The sequence below is a fragment of the Rhinolophus hipposideros genome, assembly GCF_964194185.1.
Source record: "Rhinolophus hipposideros genome assembly, chromosome: 2".
Lineage (NCBI taxonomy): Eukaryota > Metazoa > Chordata > Mammalia > Chiroptera > Rhinolophidae > Rhinolophus > Rhinolophus hipposideros.
The window spans coordinates 46,685,082-46,702,699 of record NC_138048.1 but is presented as its reverse complement, the minus strand read 5'-3'; the positions used below and the strand labels follow the sequence as shown (position 1 = coordinate 46,702,699).

At 38.9% G+C, this 17,618-nt stretch overlaps 1 protein-coding gene across 2 annotated transcripts in view; it reads left to right on the top strand.

Annotated features, from left to right (window-relative positions):
• The first annotated feature begins 8,933 nt into the window (after positions 1-8,933).
• Positions 8,934-17,618, top strand: part of GSK3B (glycogen synthase kinase 3 beta) — a 185,973-nt gene continuing 177,288 nt past the window's right edge. The window contains exon 1 of one of the 2 annotated variants that reach the window (XM_081064959.1): positions 8,934-9,342. In XM_081064959.1, coding sequence (XP_080921085.1) covers positions 9,255-9,342 — 88 coding nt within the window. In that variant the 5' untranslated portion in view covers positions 8,934-9,254. The remainder of the gene's footprint in view (positions 9,343-17,618) is intronic. The other variant, XM_081064958.1, reaches the window with a different exon arrangement.

Genomic DNA, 17,618 nt, shown 5'->3' with positions numbered 1-17,618 from the left:
GTTGATAATTTTCTTTTCACTCGATGGTTTCTCTGGTGTTTAGAAGTACTTCACTTTAATTCCTCTCATGTGAGATTAAAAGCTTAACCCCATAGAATAGTTTACTTAACGTTCCAGTTGACTTGGCTCTGTAAGAGATTTGTTTTTAATTCGAAAAGAGCCCATACCCCTTTGACCTTGAAAATATTTAAAAATGCAGTTGAACAGACTATAATCAGGTTTTAAAACCTATACAGCAGTTTTCTCAATTTGCTATAAGCAAATATGTTTTCACTATGTCTGGCAGAGTTCTGGGCACACAGTAGATACACAATAAGCACTTCCTACTGAAATCAGGATATTCAATATTGTATCTTTTCATGTGTTTTCCAACACAGACCAGCAAAATTTATAAAATTTATAGAATCACAGCCAAAGCATTTAATAATTAAAAAAATAGAATTGGATCACCTTTGAAAAAAAAAACTAAATGTGTAAACTGTATTCCAATTGTCAAGAAACAGTTAGAGTAAGTAGAAGAGTACATATAGATAGGGGCCATGCTCCACTGTCTCAAGAAAAGAAAAATCTAAGTATTTTCCTGAGATTCTTAAATGCTCCTAAAATAGTAAGTTATTTAGATAAATAATGGTTTTTCTAAATTATTATTTTTATCTTCAAGTACTGCTCACTACTACTGCACATACGATATAAATTATAAAAATAATGAAGAGATGTGGTGAAATATTTATTAATGGGTTTAAAAAACTGAGCTAGAAGTCCTCTCCCATAAGAATCTTTCCTGGTCTGATATCTGGCACTTCTTACTACTGTTTGAGCCGGAAGTTATACAAGAAAACACATTCCACTGGGCTTTCTCTCTCCCATTCTCTTTCAGAATTCCATCCTACAGGACATAGGAATGAAGTCAGAGCAATGATGCATTTTGATGGCCACAATCCAAATGAAACTGTGGCATGCCTAAGGGATACAGGCTCTCTCTCTGCATTCTGGAATTCCTTCTTGGATAATTCATGGGATATTTTAATTGGTTTTTGAGTTGTTTTCCTTCTCCAAGTCAAAATGTTCGATAGCCAAGAAACAGAATGCTAGTTTTCCTTTACACTCACATTCACTGTCAACATGATATAAATTAAAGACCTAAAGATTTTTTTGTTCTATTCTGAGATATGTGAGTCCTACTTCCATGTGAAGAAGAAAATATGACTATTTCTGATTTACTAATTGGCTAATGAGTTCCTAAAGTATTTGTTCCAACTGAGAATTTCTCAGGCCTATATTTATTACATTTTAATGCACATAAAACAAAGCTGGGTGACCTAGAATTTTTTGTAAAGAAGTATGCTTAAGTCAAAGTATTGTTAACACATTCTTAACTGTTTTCAATTCAATTCATGCGAATTCATTTATGCAATTCAATGTGAAAATATTTACTAATCTAAAAACAATTTTCAAAAAATATGAATAGAAACAGAATAACAGAAGTGAAATTGAAACAGTTTGAAATAATCTAATCAATAAGAATATATTAACCTCATAATTATACCCTAATAGGGGCAAAAAAATGTGATAAATATAAAAAATTAAAAGGATTCATCAAGAATTTGTTTTCCTTTTATCTTAGATAGTAAGTTCTTTTAGATGTCAAAATTAAAGTAATTATATGATTTGTCAAAGGCTTGATATGAAACTTTTACTACAACCAGAGTCCACTTTATAGTGGCAATGTTTCAAACACTGTCCTTCTTTTTGGGTAGTCATTCATTACTTTCCCATCTGGGCACATCTCAGTAGTTATAAGAAGCATGACCAAGAATGCAGTGTCTTGTTACCCTGGGCAAATTTTCAGCACCAGGAAAAACTGTGAGGTGTATGTTACGTCAGAGGCTTTAGTGGGGGTTCAAATCAAGCCACCCCAAGACGTGCTTCTGTGGTATGCCAATTGTTCTGAGCTAAAGGTAATTTTAGCTTCAGGCTCAAGAGAAACTTCTGCACCTCTCTTTAACTACCTAGAAGAAACTGAATTAGGGGCCTTGCCAGAATAAGAGGTTATCAGTGATAACCTTTTTGACCTACCTATATGGCAGGGTAAACTTTTATTTAATAAACACCTCTTACCATCCTGCAATGACCCTTTGAAGTCCCCAAGGTTCATTATCTCATCCCTAGCTCTGAATGGGTTGTATACTTCCATCCCTCTATCTCTGAATCTCTCCTGCATGTGGCCATCTCTGACTCATGTATGTGGGGTTCCCATACATACTCTTATTAAATTTGGTTCTTTTCTCTTGCTGATCTGTCTCATGTCTATTTGATTATTAGACCAGCCAGAAGAACTGCGAAAATAAAGTTTGTTGCTCTTCTGTAGTTTTCTACAGTGACAATGTCTTACATCTCCTAAAATACTTCTCATAATTCTCTGTAAGAATTTGTCTGTAAGACAAAACCCAATTTCTTGGTGGCACATTCAAAGCTCTATCAAATCTGGCCACACATTACTTTTTAAACCTTATCTTTCATTGGTCTCCTCTATCAGCTTTTTTTCTAGCCAAACTGGTTTTCCTGAAGTTATACAACAGACTCACATGGTTCTTAATTGCTTTGACAGCTCCACACACCTAAGAGTTTAGAAGCAGGTGGGGGTGTGTATGATGGGTTAGAAATGAAGTGGTGGAAAATAATTTACTTCCTCTCTCCTTTCTTCATCTATTTAAGATCCACTTTAAAATGTCCTCCACCCACCTATTATAAATAGGACAGTATGAGCAATTCATTTGAGTATGAGTACAATCATATTAGCAAATTTGTTCTGCCTCACAACTTTTTTGTGGATTCAAAGTGTGACTTTAAATAATTATTTAACTTTTCATATCGTTATTTCCCCAAAGGATGAGCTCCCCAAAGGCACAGAGCTGCTCGTGTACTACTTTATATCATAGATGTCTTGCATATAGTATGTACTCAATAAATATTGCTAGTTTTATTAATTTAACCCATATTGCAAAGGGTTATCGGTAAAAATGTTAGTTGGAAAGCACTGCTGAGAAATTTGGAGTTTTTAACAATTCCATATAATCAGAAGCTTTCTGAGGAGTGTGTGAACCACAGTGAAAAAATGAGTTATTTTGGGGGCAATGTCCTTTAAAACCAAACAGAAATTTATTGCAGAAATATTAAAAACATTTAAGGTGAATATTTTCATCTATAATGAAATATGCCAGTATATTAAGAAAATTATTCTAATTTCTGTATTCCTTTTTAATCTTGATCCAAATGTATATATACTTTACAGATTTGGAAATATATAATCTAAAGTTCTATATTATTTGGTATTGTTTCTGAGTTGCTATGAGTCTTTGTATTTATTATTTTTACTGGTTGCATAATATGGATTTAATATAACATAATTTACTTAACTACACCTCTGTTAGCCAATACTGTCTTCATTTTCTCGAGGTCCGTATCTTATATGCTACATAATTTCAAACTACCTCTAGCTCACTGAGGTCGGACAATTAAGTTTGCGTACTCATCCTAGAAAAAGTGCTCCATACCTCATTGCTGAATATCACTACGGTCACCTTCAAAGTATTACCCTTGGGAAGCTACGCACTGATGCCAGTGTCTAGTCCACCCTTCAAAGCAATTCTGGAACTCTATTTCTGGAATGGCTGTCAATGTCATCATATTACCCTTGATGTCCTGAATGTCATGAAAATGCCTTCCTTTCAATATTTCCTTTCACTTCCCCTAAAGAAAGAAGTCACTGGGGGCCAGATCAGGTGAGTAGGGAGGGTGTTCCAATACAGTTATTTGTTTATTGGCTAAAAACTCCCTCACAGACAGTGCCATGTGAGCTGGTGCATTGTTGTGATGCAGGAGCCATGAATCGTTGGTGAAAAGTTCAAGTCGTTTTTTGTCGTTTTTACACAGCCTTTTCAGCACTTCCAAATAGGAAACTTGGTTGTTTGTCCAGTTGGTACAAATTTATAATGAATAATCCCTCTGATATCAAAAAAGGTTAGCGACATCGTTGCAACAAGTTCACAAACTTGATTGTCACACCTCGTGTATATATATAATTTTATATAAACAGGATAAACAATGGTACTTGTTGATGGAGGGCAGAGTGACCTAGTAGAAAGCTGAATTCAAATTGATTCAGATATAAATCCCATCCCAACTCTGCCATTTACTAATTGCATGACTTTGAGCAATATATTTATTGCTCATCCCCCTCATCTATTACAAAAAGAGCTAGTAATGTCTCTCTTGGGGTTTTGGGAAGGATTGAACAGGGACTCAATAAATGTAAATTTATTTTCCCTACCTCGTAATCTTCACTTTGACCTTGATTGGAGGGCTTTCCTAGGGTTCATTACTAAATAACTCTTTTCTATCCCATAGTATCTGACTACAAGTACCTGGAGCAGAGACCGTATCATATAAATTTTGAAGAGCAGTATCTAACAAAATTCAGGTGTTTAACATATATTGGCTATGTAAATGAGGTCCTAGGAGGAGTTTGCTCATTTACTACTGTTTGAAATGGTTGACTCTGGGTTCACCTAAATAAACAGCATCTTATATTCTCTTTGCTATCTTCCTTATTAAATGTGCTTATATTTTCTTCTAGTTGCAACTAAAAATTGAGCTAAGTGATTCTGAGCAAGTCACTTATTCAAGTGTGTAGTTTCCTCACTTGTAAAAACATTAATAATTTAATAATAGTACTTCCTAAACATATAGTACTTTCTAAGTGCAAAGTGCTATACAAATACAGGCATACCTCATTTTATTGCACTACGCTTTACTGCGCTTCACAGATGTTTTTTAACAAATTGAAGGCAAAACCCTACAACCAGCAAAAAGATTACGACTCACTTTATTGCAATGGTCTGGAACTGAACCTGCAATATCGCCGAGGTATGCCTGTACTTCTTATTACTACATAAGCCTGTTCGTTGTGCATTTTAATTTATAACTATTATCTTGTGGGCATGCTCACTAACCTTTCTTTTTTTTTTTTTTCTACTACGCTACTTAACCTGTTGTGTACCACCCAGCTTTCCCCCCTATATCTTTTCCTAGTCCTTTGGTTTGTTACTGTGGCTCAGAATCACTCATCTCTGCAAGGGAACATCTAATAAGCTCTGGAGGAAACCAAACTGTTATAAACCAAACTAGGGGATATGTTCACAACTAGGCACAAACAGTTCAAGACATAAGGCTTAGACTTTAAGATAAAGCAAGACATACCAGGATAGGTGGGGACTGCTTGAGAGAGAAGTGTGTATTAGAACAGTGACTCTGAATCCTGGTTCTACTTTAGCTCTGTGGACCTAGCAAGTTAGTAAACCTTCCAGGCCCTCAGTTTCTTCATCTGAAAAGCAGAGGTGATAACAGTACTTATGTCATAAGATTACTATAAATTTGAGATAGTATGTGTGAAGCACTTAAGACCAGTGTCTGCCATATTGTAAACACTCAGGAAATATTACCTATTAAAATTATTACAAACTAATAAGTGGTTAACAGCAGGTGGGAAGGTCAGTCAAGTGTTTGAAAATTCAGAGAAACAAACACTGAATGTTAATTTCATTAGTTCTGTATTTTCTCATAAACTTCTTTAAGTCCTAATTCTGGACTGAAACACTTTTCCTATAAAAATTCCCCATGTCTTGGTCAAAACATTTTTTTTTAAACAGCATCAGTTCAAACTATTTGAAGGCAGCAACAACAATCAGTCTTAAGGTAGACTATTTTTGTACTTTATTATATACAAAAGAATAGCCATATTTCCAATTTGTATAACCTAAACATGTTATTCACTTTCCCATTGGTAGAATTGGGAGCATGGATGGGGAGTCAAGAGGGAGGCAGGACTTAGAGCACCTCACAGCATTTTTAGGGTCTAGTGACAAAGGTTGTTCATTAACAATAGTTTGCATGGAGAGGCAACATTCATTGGCAAAGTTGCCATGCACTGAGTTTGCTTTTAACATTCTTTACTCTCCTCCATGACATCCAGAGATCTCAGAGCCTCTACTGCTCTGGGGCTATAAAACCCATGCTCAGGTTTGAAATTACAAATTGATTGCATGTTGGCCACATTTACCCCAGGATGTTTAGTTTGGCCTTCAGGGTTTTGAAATGCTGGTTGCTAACATTTAAAAATAAAGAGATATTTTACACCAATTAGGGTTTCTCTTGGGAGAGAAAAAAACACACAGAATACCTTAGAACCCTGGACCCACATTCCTGAGGGCAACAATCTGCTAGATCTGAACAGCTGCTCCCTTCAGTTACAGCACGGACACTCCAATTTGCCACATTCCTTATCATTCCTCATTGACTTACACCAGGCCAGTTTTACTCATTTGCTTTACTTTTCTGGCCCCTGCAGACCTATCTGCAAACCCTACCTAGACCTTTTTTTTTTTTTTGCCTCCGATCAAAGCTTAGTTTGTTTTGCCCTAAGTCCCTCATCAGTTTGTCAAAGCAATAGCTACATATAGGTATTTTTACATGCGCTTTCTGGAGATAGTATTTTAACAGAAAGAGATGACTCTTCAGGTGGAAATCACCGGCACCACGGGATTACCATCAGGATAGCCGTCCATTCTACTTTTTCTGCTATCCTGACGTAGTCACATCTCACTGTCCTCAAGCAAACCAAAGGAAGTGGTTTCCTGTAGAACAACGAACCCCCGGCTCTATGTGAAACCTACTTAAATAATACTTTCATAGATCACCCTGGTTCCAAAGGACCAAAAGCTACTAAGGGCTAGTCTGACTCCCCATTTCCTCGGAGGTTTCAGGATATCCGGCCTGATGGCATTTCCCTTCACCTGATTTCGGGGCCCGTTTGGCGCTGGGCAGTCGCGCCCCAGGAGCGCGCGCATCCAGCATGAGCTCATTTCTCAGGGGGCGTTTCCAGAAGGCCGGCCTGGCCGCGCGCACCAGGCACAGTCTCCCTCTTTCTCATCAATGGCCCCCACGGCTGGGCGTGGCGCTGCCTCTCGGAAAGCTTTGTTCCCCCTCTAGCGTCTGTGAGCTCGCACCCCGCCGGGGAGGCGCCTGGACCCATCTGGCCCTTGCGGGGAAGACGCTGGTGCTCGGGACGCGCTATCCTGGGCCGAAGGGAGTCTCGGAGGCGCAGAATTCGCCGCGCCCCGCCTAGAGCCTGCAGTCGGCGGGGAGAGCCCCTAAGCCCACTGCTCGCCTGAGCGCTCCGAGCTCAGCCCAGCGACCGCAGCAGTTTCGGACCCGCTGTGTGGAGGGCCCGCGCTCCCTATTTGCGGTTTCCACATGGTCTGAGAGCCACCGCCACGGCCCTAGTCGAGCTGCTTCTGGCTCCTGGGACCGCCGCCGGAGGTCGGAGGCCAATCACATTGCAGCTAGGTCTTGCGATTGGAAGGCAGTGAGTGCCGATTGGCTATCGCTAGGGTTTCGGCCTCCCTCCTTTTCCCTTTTGCCCCAACTCTAGCTCCAAAGCTTCAGACCAATGAGAAGGCGCTTTATAGACGCCCTCCCTTTGCTTTCTTCTCCCCTCCTTGGCGAGGGAGGAGACGTTGTGACTGGCCAGACTGTCCTCGGAAGCCCCCTTCCTTTCACCAATCACCTAGGGAGGTGCACTCCCAGCGGAGTTTTTGGCCAATTACAAAGCAGCCACGGAGCCCAGCCGTGCTGTTTCACCCGCGACTCGGAGTTTCGCTGCCCTGAACTCTTCAGGCGGTTTCGTGAGGGCCGGCGACTCTGATTGGCCACTATTGCCACTGTCGAATTTTTCTAGCCAGCCACAAAACAAGACAAACCCACCTTCTTCTGGTTCGGGCATCTTCGGCATTTTTCGGACTCCGGGCGTGGATTTCCAGCGGCACATTCTAATTGGGTCCTCAGGCCCATCGGCTTTTTCCGGGAGGAGCCGCAAACATACGACGTCCGTGATTGGCTACGCTCAGGCTTCGGCCCTGTAGCCGAAGCGGCGGGCGCAGGGCTCGGCCGGCGATTCCCAGACTCCTGTTACGCGGGCGGCGGGGCGCTGGGTGGTGTAAGGCTGGGTGGGGGAGGAAGGAGGCGGAGGACGAGTAGGAGGGGGGAGAGGGAGTGGGGAAGAGCCAGGCGGCTGCGCAGACGGCTCTCCTCACACAGAGCAGCCCCTGACCCGGGCGAATGCGGGTTTGTGCTGCCGTCGCCGCCGCCGCCGCCGCCGCCCGGCCCCAGTGACAAAGGAAGGAAGGAAGGAAGCAAGGAGGAGTCGGCCCCACAGCCGCTGACAGGGCTCCGGGCTGGGGGCAAAGCGCGGACACTTCTTGAGTAGGCACCGAGCAGAGGCGAGGGGCGGGAGGGCGACCGCGCTGGTGCCGTGGACGGGGGAGGGGGCCCCGAGGGACGGAAGCGGTTGCTGGGTTCCCATGTCCCCGGCGTATGGGGAGCAGTCAAGGAGCCGCTGCCTGGGGTCTGAAGGGAGCTGCCTCTGCCACCGCCGCCGCCATGGCCGCTGGATCCAGCCGCCGCCTGCAGCTGCTCCTGGCGCAATGAGGAGCGGAGCCGCCGCCACCGCCCGCCTCTGACTGACTCGCGACTCCGCCGCCCTCCAGCTTGCCGAGCCCCCGCCGTCAGCCCGCCCGAGCCCGCCGCCGCCGGAGCCGCAGCGTTTTCCGTCGCATCTCCGAGCCACCCCCTCCCTCTCCCTCCCTCCTTCCCATCCCCCTTCTTTTCAAGCGTGAGACTCGTGATCCTTCCGCCGCTTCCCTTCTTCATTGACTCGGAAAAAAAATCCCCGAGGAAAATACAATATTCAAAGTACTTATTTTTCAATCAAGTATTTACCCCTGTGTCGCGTGATATATATATATATATATATATATATATATATATATATATATATATATATATATATATATATATATATATATATATTTTTAGGATTTCTCCCCTCCTCTTTTCTCCCCTCCAAGGAAAGGGAGGAGAAAGAATTGTATTTTTTCCCAGCCCCAAATCATCTATATGTTAAATATCCAGACTGATCCGTCTTGAAGGAGAAATACATCGCTCGTTGTTTTGTAGCTATACATACAAAAGGAGTGAAAAGCCAAGAGGACGAAGTCTTTTTCTTTTTCTTGCGGGAGAACTTCATGCTGCATTTATCATTCACCTAACACCCCAACATAAAACAAAAGGAAGAAAAGGAGGAAGGAGGGAAAAGAAGGTAATTCGGGAGGAAAAGGTGGTTCAGAAAGAGAGCAATCATGTCAGGCCGGCCGAGAACCACCTCCTTTGCGGAGAGCTGCAAGCCAGTGCAGCAGCCTTCAGCTTTTGGCAGCATGAAAGTTAGCAGTGAGTATTGATTTTATTTTACACCCCTTCGCCACCTCACCCTTAGAATAACAAACCTTGAAATACCAGGATCTTCCAATCTTAGACCTCCTGATAATAACAATCAGAGGGAATGGAAAAAGGCAAAAAACCTGTCTTCAGTCAAGGATGAGGCAGCTCCCTCTTTTCTCCTCCCATACTCCCTCCCCCGGTCTCATTAACCTTGAATTGCGAGAATACGCTTTTTATTTGGATGATTTGGTTTGCGCCTAATTTTTTATACTTTCCTTGCTGTTGATAGTCAGCTTCATCAAGTGCTTAAGTATTTCCACGTTAAAATAGTGGTGGAAGTGTTTACTTGCTCATCCTTTTGGATAAAGAGAAGGACAACGCTTGATTCATAAACCATTATGTACGTTTGCTCGGTGTGTGTCTTTTGGAATGAGGGATATTTTAGTTAGCTCAGGTCTCAGAGGTTGCCATAGTTTTGTATACTTAATAGAGAGAGACTGAGTGTCACAGTCTCCGTAACATTTCTTTCTTGCTTAACTATACAAAGTATTTGTTCTTAATCCGGAAATCAACTTGCTCAGTAACCAGCATTAACGTTGGGAGGCGAGCATTGATCGTTCCCTTTACAAGGGGCGGGTGGGAACTGATACTCAGTAGCAGTAGTGTGTCTACAAGCATTGTTTTAAATTGGATAAGTGGTTTAATGTGTGCTCTTAATCGTCCCGTTTTGACATTACCAATCTACCACTATATAATTATGTTTAATCGAAAGATAACTTGGTCCAAGTTTTGATTGAGGTTTGTATTGTCACGTTGCCAAATATGAAGTTCAATGTTGATGTTAATTGTTATTGACTCCATCATTTAAGTTCAATTTTGGGGTGGCGTTGCATTCAGTACTACTTGTTACGTGAAGAGCTCTGGGGTCCCTTCTTAGGACTATTTAAAATACTCTTGCATTGGTTTCCTGTCACATTTAGATAAAACTGGATTTAGTTATAAGATTTAGACCTTTCCATCATAGGTTTTGCAGAAGGCTGTGATCCTGGATATAATAGGGAAATTTGGACTGTGTTCAGGGATGTTGCTACACTGTATTCTTATCCCAGATCTATGCTGAAAAGTCTGTGTTCTTGAGGTGTTATACTAAGTGTCCAATGTTCCAATGTATCTCTATTTGTAGGTATGTTTATGTGCTATTTAATGACAGTTTATTTAAACATACATACAGAATTTGACAAAAATATAGCTTTATGTTCTTATTTCTGAGGAAAGGGGCACCATGAGGGTAACGAAAAACTAGTTTGTTGCCTAGAAGGAGAGAATGAAGAACTGAGATTTTTTTTAATAAAGTGTATGCTGGTACGTGAAATTGATTATATCTTTAAGCAACATAAAATGATTTTAATTGAACTCAGGCTTTCAAGTCATGTTGGCCTTTGGAACTTGCCAGAAATAGGGTAGTCTAAGGTAATAGCTGAATGGAAGATTATTTTTGAAAGTTAAATTTTTTAATTTTTTTTTTTTTTGGTGACTGGCTTGTACAGAATGCAGGGTATGTGAAGAGGGAAGCTGATGATGCATCTTTCAGGGAAGGCTCAGGCTTTCTAAGCACTGGGGTCATTTGAAAGGAATATTTTAAAATTCTGGGGTAATTTTCAGCTATGATGAAGCAAATTTTGTAATAGCTACTTAAGAGCCTCTTGTGGTAGTGGAGTGTTTGCTTTTCATCTCGGTAATATAGTTTAAAAACCACTCAAAATCAATTTTAGGTAATTAATTTATTAGATCTGTTTTAGACAGCCAAATAGAATAGCTTACGATGTTAAATTTTTGGACTTTTCATTTTGTTTCCAGGATTTTGTTTGAAAAAGACTCCTTAATTCTCGATAGTGTGGATGTTGGCTAATAGGGGAACCCCTTATAAAGTGTGTAGGTTAAAATGTTTAATTATCTGTTACCATATAGGTCAACTTAACATTAAAAAAGCTGGAGTTCAGTGCTAATTGTTTTTGACAACACTGACTTTAAGGACATTTTAGAAGGGAATTGCTAAACATTGGTTAGAGTGCTAGTGTTCTAAGGGGCCCCTGTTCAGAAGAGATGCATGAGAAATTGTAGTCCGTGGCCTCAATAGCTTATGATTTAGTTGTAGAGGCAGGTTTTAAGGACAAAAGATGAAAACAATACGGTGATGACTGTAAGTGTATAAATACAAATATAATGCTTTTTTTAGAGGGACAAACAGTAAGTGGGGTGAGGCAGATGGGTTGGAGAGGGAAGACTTCCTGCAGAGGTGTGTTTTAAGACAGATGTTGAAGGAGGCAGTAACTTCAATTGACAGAGAAGTATAAAGGATTCTAGATGGAAAGAATGGACAGAGGTACAGAAAATGGTGATTTTTGTATGACAGGTAGAAGATTTTTGTACTTACTAAGCAAGTAGGTAAATTTTAATTAAAGGAAAATAAGAAGTGATGGAATTTGAGAAATGTGTTCATATTAGCTGATGGGGGTAGAAGGGGTAGAGGGGGTCTGTAAGAGTTTGGTTGAGATTCAAGAGAGATTGGAATTTACTGTAGATTGTTTAACAAGATTTTGTAGATGATTTGGGTAGCTGAGTTGATGGATTAGAGATATTAGAGCCCTTTTAGGGAGATTGTTGTGTATGTTGTGAATTATGAGGGAATATAAAGTAAAATGTGAAAATGGGATGAAAAGAACACATTTGAGAAAATAGTGTGAGTGAAGAAGTGGCAGGATTTTGGATTGGATTGAAGGGGAATATTTGGGAACGAGTCAGGAGTTAAAAATAAATTCTGATGTTATTGGTCTGGAAGACTTGACCGCCAAGTTATATTGTTGATTGTAATGGGAAGATTGAGAAAGTGCTGAGATGAGAGGGTAGATGAGTTCACTTTTTAAAAATTTAATATACAATAGATTCCCTTGAAATTCAGCAGACATCAGTTGGTTCCAGCCTATTAAAATTGCAGTTTCTAATTTTTCTGCACCTAAAAATGTTGGATTTATTTTGGGGAGTAGTAAACTAAGTGTTTTTATTTAAATTCTTTCCATTGAAGTCTTAAAGAAGAACATAATTTTTTATTTAGATTCACATAAAAGCCTCACACTTGAAATCTACTTGTAATAGTTCCATGGTTAAGTATATGATAACAATGAAAATATTTTTTTGCTGTGACCTAAACTGTGACTTAAAAATTTCAGATATTTTACATAGCCTTGAATCTTTGATACAACTTAAAAAGTTTTTGCATAAATAATGATTATTCTCGGGTAAACCTTGCATTTAAAACAATGGTAGTAATAATAATAGCAGCCTTTTCTGGGTTCGTGAAGGCTTCAAGCAGAAACTAAAAGTTGATTTTGTAACAAGTAGTTTTTGCCTTTTTTGTTGAGTTAAGCATTCATCCCAAGTTTAAATCAGTATATTTGAAATATTTCTTTTTATTTACTGTGGTGACGCCAACATTTTTTATTCAATAAATGTTACTAAATAAATGTTAATAGTTAATAATTCACATGATATTATACTCAAAATAGAGAAAGTAGGACTGTCTATGGTGATTTTGGTTAAAATATTAGTAATAAATCCTTTGGTATAGGTGAAAATTTAGCTAATTGCCTCGGCTTACATATAGGATTTGGAAAGAAGAAAATAAGTCGAGTATCACTTAAGTTATTGCCTCATAATAAAGCTTTCTTAGATCTTTTTTTTTTTTTAAGTGAGGAATGATTAATGGTAGTTACATATTATTGTGCAGTATTTAGTCCTATGGTGATTAAAACCAAAGAGTAGGTGGCATCTTAGAGTTCCTCTGTTCCCAAGGGAGTTTAATCTCTTTCTGACTTCTAAAAATTAGGTTATTAGAATTTAGCCAATTTCTAGATTATCCATGTTGTCGGTGGAAGAGAGCTCATGTGTGAGACTGAAAACCAGAACCTTATTTTCATTCCTTTCCCAACCAGCCCCTTCCAGGGTTGGTAAGACACTAAGACCCTCATGTAATAATTGCATGCTTTCTTGTCACATGTGCCTGGAGAAGGGAAATTTCAAGGGAACCCATAGGTGCACAAACCCATTTGTGGCTGATTGGGAATGGCATTTAGAAAAGGAAGTGACATCTTCTCCTTTCGCTGGCCTAGCTCAACTGAAAATTAGTGCTTGCACACTGTGCTGTCTGCCGCTTGTTTTGAACTTGAGTTGCAGGTGTGAGATACTGTTTTGGAGAACACAGCAAGGCTGGGACCGCCAGAGTTTTTATGTCAGCAGCAGATTCTGAGACTGAAGGAGCTGTGCATGTGTATGCACATGTGCGTGCGCGCTCAATGTATAGAGAAGGTTGTGAAACACGCATGTGCTGACCCCGGTGCCCCAGTTCCATACTTTTTCATAAACATTTGTTAGAGTGCTAGTGTGCTCATTTTAAACATAAGACTCACATGCATGTGAGACAGGGATGGGGAAGGGCAGGCAGTGAGATTGTCTCTTGCGATGCTCCACCCTCCAATGGAGAATGGAGGGGCAGAGTTCGTGGGTGTGACAGGAGTACAGGCTAGTAGTAACAGGACCAACCTGATTTCCTGGATGTGGTACTACTAAGAATATAATAACCATGAGTAAATGAATTTGTTGAAATGTTTAGTGTCGTTTTCTAGCATACTTTGGGGGGAGACAGGGTGAGTGAAAAGGGAATCTTGCATGATTTCAAGGATACAAGTATATTTATGGTTCATTGGTTTTAAAGTAGAGGTTGCAATCTTTGTTCCTATCTTAGGTTTTACAGATCTTCCTTGGTTATGTAAATGTCTTTGAAATTGGTTGAATGTGATGTAGAAACGTCTGTTTATATAAATACCTGTGTAAATAGAACAGAAGGGAAAAACTGACAATAATGGAGAATAACTCGTTTTCCCAAGAGTTTCCTACCATTAAATTGATAAAGTAAAGGGATATTCTATTTATTATTGAGTTTTTTAAAAAAAATGAGTTAATACTCAGCAAATAATGGGCATTTAGTAAACTATTTCAATATGTTTTTGTGTCTGTAATGTACTTGACCTGGTATAAGATAAAGATACAACTTTGTTGATTTGGAATCTTAGTTTACAATCCTCCTCACTTAGTTGTGTTTTGAGGAGAAAGATCTACTTTCAAAGGGTATATGCAAGTTAAAAATTCGTAAATGTTTGAATCTTACATTTTTGTATTGAATAGGTTTTTTAGAAGCACTTTGGTTTGATCAGGTTAAGGCAATAATGTATTGTTTTTTTTGGAAACATTCTTCCAAATCAGCTTTTCCTTTTGTCTCAAGTGCAATGGCCAACAGTGGTGCAGATAGGAACCCTTAACATGTTCCGTCATTCACATAGTCTGGAGTTGGTATTTTTTGATTGTCCTTTCAGATCCATTTAATAATAGAAGTAAACATTTCTGGCAAGGGAAGAACTACTTTTCAAGAAACTTGTATTTTAGACGATGGTATAATTTAAATGAATTTACAGATTTAGAATTGGATACGCATGCCCTAAAGCCGGCCCGCAGGTATGCAGGCAAAAATAGGAGTAACATTGGTACAAAGTAGTAACATTAGTCCTGCATTTTTTTCATTACCATTAATTGTATCATCTTGAAATCCTTGGTTTAGAAAGCTAAAAATAAATAGGTTGCTTTAATAGAAAGTGCTCATGAATGTCATATACCTATTTAATGTTTACTGTGTGCAAAGTATTCTGCCAAATTCTTCACGTGCAATAATATCTCCTTTTAATTATAACAACTCTACAAAGTAGCTAATACTATTATCTATCCCCACTTTATAGATGGGGTAAATGAGATTCAGAAAGGCGAAGCAACTTGTCCGAGATTACCTGGCCAGAAAGTTGCTCTGCCAGAATTTAAACCCAGGCATTCTGATTCTAGAACCCTTGCATTGTGTATGTTATAGAGAATGGATCCCTGTTACCTTAACACTTGGATTCCAGAGATAGGCTGAAGTGCTTTTTGCTTTTGGGATAGTCTTTCATTGATAATTTAACAGTGACTGTGTAAGACTTTCATTATTAGTACTGCTTTTGAAATTAGTTTCAGGCATGCCTGTTAGCAAATACAATACTTAACTACTTACAATTCTTCGGAAAAAATCCTTAATTCTTTCAAGATTTCAGGGAAAACTTCTTAAGACGAATACTGAAAATGAAAATATTAGGACTTATGCCAGCACAAGAAGAAAAATAAGTAATATATGGTATTTTTTTTGTTTGTTTAATGTTCAATCAGAGCTCTGGTTTTTATTGAAAAGTACTGATTGTTCGAACAATAAGTAAATCTGGTGTATTTTATTTCCAGGTAATATGAGAATGTGATTTTCCAAATTTGCCATAATTAAGGATTATTGTATCTCTCTTCTTGTAGGTTGTATAGTCTTATAAATGTTCTAGTCCTCCTTTTGATGTTTGACAGCAAGCTTCATGAAAGGCTTTCTTAAAATTTTTTTTATTACATACGCACAACCAATTAGTCAGGTATCTATTGGACATTTGTTATGCCTGGAACTGTGAGCCTTCAGGGTTGGTTTTTAAAATTTATTTTTATTTTTATTTTTTTTACAAATAACAGCTATACATCAGTGTGGAATTGGAATTGGGTTACTTGGAATATCATCTTTTGGGAATAGGTTGATATTTGACAATCAGAAAGTAAACCAAAAAAGCTTCCAAACAGCTGAAATGCCCAGAAAAATGGTGCATACATTTTGCTCATAGGTTGGTTTTTATTTAGACTTCTTTATTATTATTTAACACATAGTTCTAATTCATTCAGTTGTTTTGGTTTTCTAAAACTGCAAATTAGAAGGGGATGAATGAATGGATACTGATACAGAGCATCACACCGACTAAAAAGAACAGACAGACAATTCAGGAAAACAAGCATATTGGGATTATTTCGAGCTTCAGGGGAAATCACTCTGATCATTGTTCAAAATGTTAACCTAGAGAAAGTTAAATTATACTACACTGTCTTTTAAAAGAGCAGGAGTCATGGGGTGGCCAGTTACTCAGTTGGTTAGAGCTAATAGCAGCAAGGTTGCCGGTTCAATCCCTGCATGGGCCACTGTGAGCTGTGCCCTCCTTAAAAAAAAAAAGCAGGTGTCAGGGAAATCTGTTCTGGATAACTGGGGTTCTATAATAACTTCTCACTACTTCAGACGTTCTCTAATTTGTTGGTCACTAAAGTGATGAGGAAGAGATCCGGGTCATCTCCTCTCTGTCTGGTTGACCAACTCTAGTTGGATTTCAGTGATCGGGATAAAGGTACTAAAGTCTTCAGTGTGCTAGCTCAGAATATTGTTTCCAGCTCTTTCTTCCATTGTCCATTTACATTTATTACACAGCCACAATATTTTATTTGATTTAAGGTTTGTTTTGTTTTTTTTCTTCGGTGGTACACATGGAGTTGCTGTTTGGATTCTGACCTGTCCATATCTTCTCTTTATTGGGATGCTTGAAGGCACTGCATGGAGTCCTTTATTTAAGCTTTCTTTATGAATTATGATTAGCTATTAGAAAGTAACTTTACCAAATACACATATGGCCTATGTAATGAGAGTTGAAAAGGTGGGTATCTTAATTGTTGATCTGCAGAAAAAGGACAGTCATACAAAATACTTTTTTCCCCTTTGGAGGTCTAAGAAATTTTTAGGGCATAATTGGCTAATATAACTAAAAAGCTTGTGTGTTCTAGATTTTTTTCTAAGGAAAGCTAACCTGTCTTTTAAAAATGTGACTCCCTCTACTTCCCCTTATTCCTTAAAATCAGTTAATTCTTTTTAAGTGATTAACCACTTCGTGACTTGTGTTGAAGTTACTGAGCTGAGTCAAATTACTGCTCCTAACTAGATTTTTGAGTTTGTAGAGGCAGCACCTGAATAACTGCAGGTACTGGAGTTATGCCTGCCATCGGACTGATCGTATTACTGGTGCATTTGCTGTCCTATTAGAATTACAGAGCTCTCACGCTATACACGTTATTATTTAAACTCTGAGGGGAAGAGGGATACTTTGAGTTGGTAAGGTTTCAGTATTAATAAATAATTATGTATGCATATATTTACATAATATGTAGTAATCACAGTATTATTAATTGGATGCTATATGATAGGCAATTACATGTTTATTTACATATTTTGCTTTAAGAAACGGAATTTACTCACATGATTCAAAATTTTAAAGGTATTTTGTGTGTGGTGTCTTTCTCCTGCTTCT